The sequence below is a fragment of the Cylas formicarius genome, unplaced genomic scaffold (assembly GCF_029955315.1).
Source record: "Cylas formicarius isolate icCylForm1 unplaced genomic scaffold, icCylForm1.1 PGA_scaffold_7__23_contigs__length_41026272, whole genome shotgun sequence".
NCBI classification, from domain to species: Eukaryota; Metazoa; Arthropoda; class Insecta; order Coleoptera; family Brentidae; genus Cylas; species Cylas formicarius.
The window spans coordinates 16,490,598-16,500,884 of record NW_026844352.1 but is presented as its reverse complement, the minus strand read 5'-3'; the positions used below and the strand labels follow the sequence as shown (position 1 = coordinate 16,500,884).

Sequence of the window (10,287 nt, the reverse complement as noted above, 5' to 3'; positions counted from 1 at the left end):
TGATTATTACGTTTACCGAATACTTGAGGATTAGTAAAATATTTTTATGGAGTTGTATTAAAATTGAGTCTTATATTTATGGGCTGCTAAGGAAATTTAGGTTTAAATATATCATGCGGTGTGCGCAAAACTTGGTGGTCTAGAAAAACCATACGGGTTTTGAGCCCTGACATTTTGTAGTCTGAGCATACCGTGATTTGGCTGGAATGAATGCATTGGAAAATGTGTTTGAATTCGTTTAAAACTGGGAAAATTTCTATCAAAAGGAGCTTGTTTCCTATTGGTTTTGAAAATAGTGAAGGTCAAATTCTTGGGTTAAAAATTGCAAAGTGTCGAGATTGGAACGTAACATGATATCATAAAAATGATCTATTGTCGATTGACATGTTGCTAAATAACTATTCAAAATTTGGTACGCAATTTAAATATTCAGGTTTGAAATAAGGCATTTTATTTGTATCAGAAAATATATCAATTGAATGGTTTGTTTGATCTTTAAATAATGTTTCTGGATTTGAAGCAGAGTCAATTGAAGGTCTACTTAGAGGTAAATTGGCTAATTCGGAAATTATATCATCGTCATTAAATTATCAATTACACTTACGATAAGATCAATAAGTTAACTCTGGTCATGCTTCTTTATAAGGATTCGACTTCTGGAGATAGATTGTGAAGATAGCTAATGCTGGTCCTAGCTTCCGTTGATTGTAATCCACAGATCTTCGATAGATTGGAAGATTTGTGATGTTTGAAAAAACTCCACACTGCTTCAAACAGATCCACTAGTGTCACAAAAGTTCTTTTTTTCGGGTTAATTAGATTGAAACAAAACAAATCGAATACGTTCGATACGTAGAGATTCCCGAAAATCGTTCCGACTGCGCCAATTAACTAGACCGTGGTTGACGATTTTAAAAAAATAACTTTATTTTCGAATTACATGTTTACAACATAAATATTTTCAACTGACTATCCGCTGCGCATCTTTCCCATCGTTATATGTTGCGTGTCTTGCTCACTCAGCAGGTTCTCAGGGCGTATTGTAACATAACTCGTTACTATTCAATTTCTACGATACCCTTACCGCCGACTAACTAAAATAAGCGCAACAACGAAGACCAATGTTTTAGGTTAACGAGAGCCAGCCGTTGCTCAGCAATGTTTACGTGCGTTTCATGGAGGAAGATGATCCTTTCTATTTGGGGGTTGCGATGGAAAATGTCGGATGGTTTTCCAGACTGTTTTTCCTGTGGGTCACCCCTTTGATGCAAAAGGGAGTTAACGATAAGCTGACGAGTTCGGACGATTTGTACGATCTCCCTGTTGACTTGAGTTGCGCGGTGGTCGGGTGGGAACTGGACAATGCGGTACGAAATGTGAAGCTGCAAAGCGCACTACATAGTTCTGGTATGTTAATAATAATAATAATAATAATTCTATACAACTGATACATAGAAAAATTCAAATTATACTCGTATTTGATACGCCTTGATTTTCTTCTTCTATAAATTTAAAGAAGTTGCATATCATCAGTTGAAATGCATTGATTTAAAGAGAAGAGGAAAAATCTGTCCTAAAAGTCTATACAGGGTGTTTGTGCAAGGGCAACGAGGAAAAAGGAAAACTTGAAAACAAAAATTGAGCAAATCGACCATGAGAGTGCTGGAAATTATTTTTGAAGTTTTAAGTGGCCCCCAGAGGGCGTAATTGCCATCTTGAATTTTAAAACCCGTCTTTAATGATACTTGGAGTGAACACAGTGTTAAAGTTGAGACAAATTGAAATCTTTTTACTCTATCTCTAGTAAAGCGCCTCTTATCTTTTTGCTCTGACGACTAAAAAATGTAATTAGAAAAGAATACCTTGTCTGGAGCTACTACGCCCTTTTTATTTCAGTTTTGGCGAATGTTGTTATACTGAGAAACTCAACAGACTCCATAAAAAGTTTTCGTATGCAAAAATGGGCGGGATATTGTCAACCTCGGTTTTAGAACCTTAGGGTTATGCTACTGCTGTCGGTATACAATTATCACGCATTCATAACTCGAAAAATCTGTTACCTCCTTAAATTTGCTTCGCACTGGGAAGTTTAAATACACTAAAGGCGTGAAAATTTCTCTTAACCTATGCTTATATAACAAAATTCCAAATCAGGTCATGAATTTGCCATTAAAAAATTTGAATGTCAAAATAAAACGATTTTTTCTGGAACATTGTTTTTATTCTGTTTTCAAGTTATAAAGGAAATTGTCCGATTCCTGATAGTGCCCACCTATTAATGCGTTTGTTTCTTTTGTACGTATGTATTACGTTTTTATACCTATTTATTGTAAATTTCATCTGATCGTTATTTCTTTTTCTTGGAAATGTTGTAAATATACTTCTATCTAAAATATATCTAAAATCCCCACAATCGTACGATTTCTCCCAAATCCGTCCGGTAATATTTCGGAAATGTCCAAAGTAGCTCGGATCCGTATTAATCGAAACGGTGAACTAACACTTTCCGCACCCTAGATCGATGTAAATTTGAAAATTTTACAGAAAAATTGATAGAAATTATTCAGTCGTAATTATCTAGATTGTCATAAAAACAGATGGTCAGAGTTTAAATTTATCTTATCTTATATTTAAAATGTCTTATTCGACTGCCGAAGCATACGATATGTTGGTTGTGTTTTCCCAGTGTTTAGTCATTTAAGTAAATTTTTGCCGGAAACAGGACGAGTTCAGCCTAATCCTAATGGCTAGAAGCCTAGAAAAAGCCACTTTAACGAGAGATAGAGTAAAGAGTACCTCAGAACCTTTTATCTTGGCCAATAAACTCAATATTTTTTTTTGTTTCTTGTTTAGGAAGATTCGTTTATTCAATATCGAACTTCGTTGCCATCACCAAGGCACACAAAAGATTAGATTCATAGTGGCTCGATGCCTTGTTGCGTTTTGGCACAAAATATTAATGATTCCTTCGAGTATTTTATTTAGGATCATAAAAATTTAAAAAATATATACTGCTCTCGTATACAAGGTATTCTAAAATTATTGTAAGATTTTCAGTCTAAGTCTAAAATAGACCCGAGTTTCCTTTTAATAAGCAAATTGCGAAAAACGCCGAAAAACAACTATTTTCCTAATGAGCATAGTTTTTAATATATATTTTCGTAATGGTTTCAGCTATGTCTTTAAAGTTTTGGTTGCTCTTCCTATTAATGTTTTGCCGTTACTGAATTTAATCTTTTAAATTTTGTTAATGATAAAGAACATAAGTTTATAACCGCAATACATTGATCCAATTATATTTGGTATTAGAATAATAAACAAAATAATTAATTTTATATGTTTTGCGTTTATTGTTTGCTCAATTATTCTTTCAATTCACTGATGTCTTAATCTATAACGTATAATTTAATAAAATATTCATGACGAGCATTTATGACTTTTATCTACGGGGTGCATCAACACTAAAGTAAAGTTCATTATCTCATTAGTTTCCAAAGTTACGAGAAATCCCCTATCTTTAAATTTTGTTTTGAATTCTAAGCCTGATAGTTTTTCTAATATTTTCATTTTTCTAAGAAAATACTAGTTTTGGTTAGTTTTTTGACACTTGCAAAACAATTGTAATGGCGCCACCATTTTTATTTAATATAAGGGTTATTCGAAAGGCTGTTCAAAATAAACAAATCTATTTATAACATTTTTAATTGAAGAAATTCAATTTTCTTAAATAGCACTACTTATATATTGTTTTGTTTTGAAAGACCTTCCACAAACCTACATCTTCTGTTAGGTATGTTATATACCTATTTTTAATAGTTTGCGATTTGTCATAACTTATCCAATATTAACCCTTCTTTCTGTCTAAGAGTATTGCTATAATATTAGTTGGCCATGACTAACCAAAACTATTAACCAACAAAGCTTTGTTAATATTAAACAGGAGATAAAACTTTGTTGGAGTCATAGATAATGCAATAGATAGTTGTAAGCAATTTTTGTGAAAATAACGGGCAAATTTTAAATTTACAGAAAAATTGGTCATTACTACAAATTAACTTATCTTATTTGTAAATATTATTTTGCCACAATAAATTTTGAAGGATATGTTTTTTTTTTTACATTCATTAGCATAAACGGTAACACCGTGCTCTTGCACGAGTCCCCAATCCTATTTTCCATATCTTCCGATGTTGCAGTGCAGATTCACATAAACACGATCTTTACCATATCCCCACAAAAAGAAATGCAGTGGTGTTAGCGATCGAGGCGAGAAGCTCCACCTTGATGAAACCACATCTGTTGGACCGCAAAGTTGCCGCAAAAAAATGCGGTCCAATAACTTTGAATTGTTTTATACCACACCACACTTTATGTGACCAATGGCTTTTTTGGCACTTTCCGTACCCAGGAAGAATTGAGTAATAATGCATGTTATGACGATTATGACCATTACTGCAAGAAGTAGCTTCATCGGAAGACTTAATTTACTGACACAACTATAAATTTTATGAATTTATTTACTCAGTTATCAGGTAAAAATTTGTCATTGTCATTTCGTCATGGTAACTAATAGTCTTAGACACAAAGGAGGGTTATTATTCGAAAAGTTGAGATAAATAGCAAAGTACTAAAAATAGTTATGACATTCTAAATAAAAGTTGTAAGATCTTTCAGCAAAAATAATAATATATGTGGTGTGGCATTTTTAGAAAATCGAGATTTTTCACTTTAAAAAAATATACATTCGTTTATTTTAAACACCCTGTAGCATGTTTTGTGTCATTTCATATGTGAGTGATCTGAAAATAATGGCGTTATCGTAATTTTTTGTGTGAAGACTAGTATGTTTTTAGAAAAATTAAAAAATTGGTAGCTTTAGGTATGTATTATTATTAATAAACAAGTTGAAGAATTTGAAAAGGAATTCGAACCAAATTTACAAATTGGGTGTTCCATTTAAGAAAAATGTGTGTTTTATTCGTTATGCTTTTTTGAGACACCCTGTATACTTTAAAACAATTTTAAATTGTGCATCGTAACAATATTTATAACTTTTGTATTTACCATTTTCTCATAAATTTTGAAACCAATGAGACAGTGAAGTTTACTCTACCGTTGGCTTACCCTGTACAAGATTTGTTTGGCTGTCACGAATCATATTTAAAAGGGTATCGATTACGGATCGGGAAAAAATGGAGGCAATTTAAGATGTCGGCACTTTTTTGACAATTTGTGATCCCTCTAATGACAAGTGATTTCGACTATAGGGATGAAGGTCGTGATTGCTTTTTGAGGGACGATCCATCAAAAGCCAACCCTCTTTGAAACATACTTTACGAGAGGCATGAGCGTTCTCAATCCGTAAACCCAGAATCAAAAAATTTCATTTTATTTACTGAAAAATGAAACCCGCCCAAATATTAATCTCGCAGTCAATCCATTTTTCCGTCATGATTGTTTACACGGTCGCTTTTGTGCAATCGTTCGCTTTGAAACGGGCCCGCCGTTCGTACCGCAACTACAATAGGCCTGACGAAGACAATTTCAGATCGCGCTACTTCTACTTCTACGGACGACTCTCCCGCCGTCAATATGGTAAAACGCGACTTTATGTTATTAAAAGCGCTGCACCGTTGCTTCTGGTTGGAGTTCTACAGCGTCGGCATCCTTAAATTCTTCGCGGATTGCGCTGGCTTCGCGGGACCGATGCTTTTAAACAGATTGATAAATTTTATTGAGGATAAGTCCGAAGATATGAAATGGGGTTATGTTTATGCGAGTGGTTTGATGGCTACCACCATGATAAGTAAGTTTTTATACTCGCGTGCTTACCTTTTTGATGATGGTATTGATTTTGTGTTACCTCCAAACCCACCAGCGAGAGTTAGGAGCCTTCCAATAACAACAGACATATGAGAAAGTTAAAATATTAGGTTTGAAGAAAACACCACACCATGTTCGAGCTTAGAAATATCGCCGTGTAATAATTTGAAATGGCAGTTTTAGGTTGTTGTTGCAATTGAGAGTTTGAAACGTATTTGGAAGTTGCTCCTACAAGACGCAGGTTTCGCAGGTCTTAATAAAATTAATGTAATTAAATTATTTTACCTTTCAAGTTGTGGTGGAAATATGATGAAAATCTGAACGAACGTTCAATGTTTTAAGGAATGTTTTATAAAATAAAAATTACAAATCAATTAATAAAATTATCCACCATCTTATTTGAACTGATATGGCTTTCACTTGATGAAAATCCATTTATCAAAATAAATTATAACTAAACGTTCAGATTTTCACGAAATTATATATTTTGACATGACAATTGTTTCGACAACACCTTGTCTTTATCATATGTACATTTGATAAAGACACGGTGTTGTCGAAACATGTGTCATGTCAAAATATATAATTTCGTGAAAATCTGAACTTTTAGTTCTTATTTATTTTGACCATCTTATTTGTTTAAAGTTTTCATTATAAACTTACGAAAGGCGAAGTTTTGTCTTACGACTACTCATGTGTAACATGTGTAATATCTTACTATATATAGTACTTGGTACTTTTAAAATTTTTGGAGTTATAGGAACTAAACTAATAGAAAAACAATGTTTTTCTGTTTCTATCGCTCAACATTTTCAAATATTTTTTTTCAGATGTCATATTTATCGTTTTAAAAATAGGAACATTACATAACATTCTAAAAGTTTACTACTGCTACTGCACTGGCATACATTTTGCATACATTTACAGGATATTAACGGAGAATTGCCGGAAGTAAAATATAGTTTCCGGGATTCTCTAATATGTAGTCCAAACATTGCCTCGTCGGGTTGTGGCGGTATGTCTTGAAGAAAGCCCGTTTCCGGTGTAATTGCCTTTGTTCTTGGCAGTCGTTTAGTGAGGTTAGTGAGCATTGTGTAATTAAATTTGTAAACATACTGCAGATACGTTCTGATATGTGTGTAGTTCTATTGTGGTCAAGAAATTTAGACTTCAATTTACACTCCTGTTTAAAAAACAATACTACGTTTGTTTTAAAATAAAAATTGGTGATCAAGACAATCCTTAAGCGGCACATATTGTTTGTAAGGTGTGTGAAGAAGGTTAACCACATTGGAAAAATGGAACCAGGCGATCCCTAGCTTTCGGAATGCCTATGTTATGGAGCGAGCCAAGAGGTCACCGTAATGACTGCTATGCTATTTCTGCATGTGCAGTGTTCGTGTATGTAATACTAAACTAAAATACTAACCTCACTTAGGCCAGTGCCACATGACCCGGATGCACCAGTACCTGAAAATTTGGCTAATTTAAAAGAAGATACTACCAGTTTTTCTAAATCTGGAAGATATGAACATACCCTTAGTGATGTTGATGAAATATGGAGTGAGTCTCAGCAATTCATGGCTTAGTGAGAGACGTAGATTAATGTTTCCGAAATCTTAACATCTAGACTTCGAAATAAAAATTTACTGGCACAAAACGTTCTCATAATTCAAGAAGCGCGAGACAGAATTTATACGCTATTTTGAACCAAGTTTTATCGCACTAACTGACTTGATACAGACTACGAGCCTCAGGGCTGGACTCTTTTTATTGACTCATCCACGAGAAGCCTTAAATCTGTTCTTTTGCTCAACGGGAATGTTGCTTCGGTATCTGTTGCTCATTCAGTGCAAATGAAAGAATGCTATGAAAACTTGGAGCTACCGCTTGAGAAAATCAACTACAAACTAAAGTCGTGCTATGATTTGTGGTGACTTAAACATTCTAGTAGGTCAGCAGTCAGGATATACGAAGTATCCCTGTTTTTTGTGTGAGTGGGAAAGTAAAAGCAGACAGCAACATTGGGTGAAAAAGAACTGTCCAAAAATGGTTAACTCTTGAATCAAGAAATATTCTTCACTATAGTCTTATTGATCCACGAAATATTCTCTTGCCACCGTTGCATATTTAATTAGATCTTATGAAGCAGTACTTTAAAGCATTAAATAAAGATCCGCTCCTTCAGATGTAAAATTAAAGGATGGAATTTTTGTAGCACCTCAAATAAGGAATGGAAGATTAAGACTTTGTGAATACTATCATCAAATCTGAAAAGGTGGCATGGGTTTCATTTACTGATGTTATGAAAGGTTTTTTAGGAACCAAGAAATATCCAAATTACAAAGGCATTGTAGAAAACATTTCAGCAAAATTTAAGGAAATGGGATGCAATATGAGTATAAAACTACACTTTTTACACTCACGTTTGGCCTACTGTTCGTGTTTTTTTGCGCTGTGATGGTCAAGATAGTAGATACTAGTGTAGCAAAGTACGGACAAACACCGCCAGAAGATAATGTTAAATTTTTTCAGTTCGAAGTTAATCAATGGAGTTTATTTTTTGGGACCCTCTATCATATTTTCGAAGCCTAAAAATAAACCTACACCAAGCATTTTGAAGCTTTTGTAACCGATTCTTAGTAAAAGGCAAGAGAAATACACTCTATTGGCATAATTTAATAATGACTGGACTAAGGATTCACATAATTTTTTTACGAAATTGCTTATGTTTTTATATAAGGCCCGTAGAAATATGCCTTTTGCAATTGCCATGAAACATGGTCTCTGAAGCGTAGTCCATCTATAAATAGTGGAAGGTTATTATTTAGGAAAACATTTTTTTTTAATTTAATTTTTAGATCATTTTGTGAGACATAGTTATTAGTTATTTAAAAATAATTAGTTATTTTTAAACAAGCCTGTTGAATGTATCCAGTGTCGAACTAATTTAGCAGCTAAGTGTCGTCTGCAAATACTTGAATTAGACCGGTCACATCAGCTCTGAAAAAATCTGCTGTGAAATACATAAAGAGAATGACAAGGTAAGACGAACCCATAGCAACCGAGCTTGGCACAAAAAAGTGCGGGGTCTAGGGTGCCAAAAGCTTTGGAGAGGCCAACAATACTTGAGCCACTGACAGTTCATTGTCAAGCGCTGATATAATTTCGTTGGTAATGGTGGCAAAAGTTCTTGCGAAACCGTCACTGCAAATCTGCAGTACTCAGATAACTGGGGCTGAATAACCATTTCCAGTACTTTGACCAGTATTGGACTCAGATATATTGGTCTTAAATCACTATCCGATTTGGGTTGAAGATAGCTTCCACTGTAGGGGAAATAGGTGTATTCTATATAACAATTCACAATATGTTTTTAAAAATCCCAGAACAAAAGAGCTTCAGCATAAGCGCGGACACGTCATTACTTCCATTGTACTTTAATTGTGACATACAAGAAAAAGACAAATGATTACTAAATTTGGAACTATGTTTTAAAGAATGTTTTATAAAATAAAAATCTTATCTTATTTGTTTAAAGTTTTTATTATAAACTTACGAAAAGCGAAGTTTAGTCTTACGACTACCCATGTGTACCATGTGTAATATCTTACTATATATAGTACTTGGTACTTTTAAAATTTTTGATGTTATAGGAACTAAATTAATAGAAAAATTATGTTTTTGTGTTTCTATCGCTCAACATTTTTAAATAAATTTTCTACAAATTTAAATTGCATTTAATAACAATGTTAGCACAATTGCAATAGTGATCTATAGCAGGAATCGCTTCTTGAAACATCCTGGAATAATAGTAGTACAGATATAAACATATTGGCTGGTACCTTTGTAGATAGTATATCTAATATAATACACAAAAAGTGCCAAAAAATAAAAATAATATAATTGATATTATATCAACTTATGGAGAAATAAATCAGCTTAACACTTTAACTATGCAGGACCTGAAAAAGATAATAACAGAATTAAAAAATGTGACTGCTAATAAGTGGATGCCTGTGCAGTAGCTGGAAATCGATTGCTGAACATTGTAAACACCTGCCTTACGAGTGCAAATTTTTTCGGAGGCATGGAAGACATCAATTGTAATACAGAAGGTTCCCAATATCAATCGAAGTCAATACCGGTCCAGTTTTTTAGTTCCTAACCAGTCAGGTTTCGCTCTGTCTGTGATGGTTTCTTGCGGGCCATGGAATACATAAATGAAGTAAATAAAATTGTACAAAATGAGTATTAAGGTAACAGCCTATAAATGGCTTTGTTCGTATTTAGTACATAGGGTACAAAAACGAAATATAAAGATCGTATATCTGATATTTTAGATAAAACGGTACTATTTGCCGATGACACAATGATTTCTATTGTGGGTGAGAATATGGATGAAATTCAACAAAAAAAGAATACAGATCTGAATGTCTGTGCAATACTAAACAGTGACAAGTC

At 33.6% G+C, this 10,287-nt stretch overlaps 1 protein-coding gene across 2 annotated transcripts in view; it reads left to right on the top strand.

Moving 5' to 3' along the window:
- LOC132705355 (ATP-binding cassette sub-family C member 10) overlaps nucleotides 1-10,287 on the top strand; it is a 91,029-nt gene that overhangs the window by 12,319 nt on the left and 68,423 nt on the right. For both annotated transcript variants that reach the window (XM_060675894.1, XM_060675895.1), the window contains exons 3-4: nucleotides 1,131-1,407; nucleotides 5,549-5,806. In XM_060675894.1, the coding sequence (XP_060531877.1) occupies nucleotides 1,131-1,407; nucleotides 5,549-5,806 (535 nt within the window). The remainder of the gene's footprint in view (nucleotides 1-1,130; nucleotides 1,408-5,548; nucleotides 5,807-10,287) is intronic.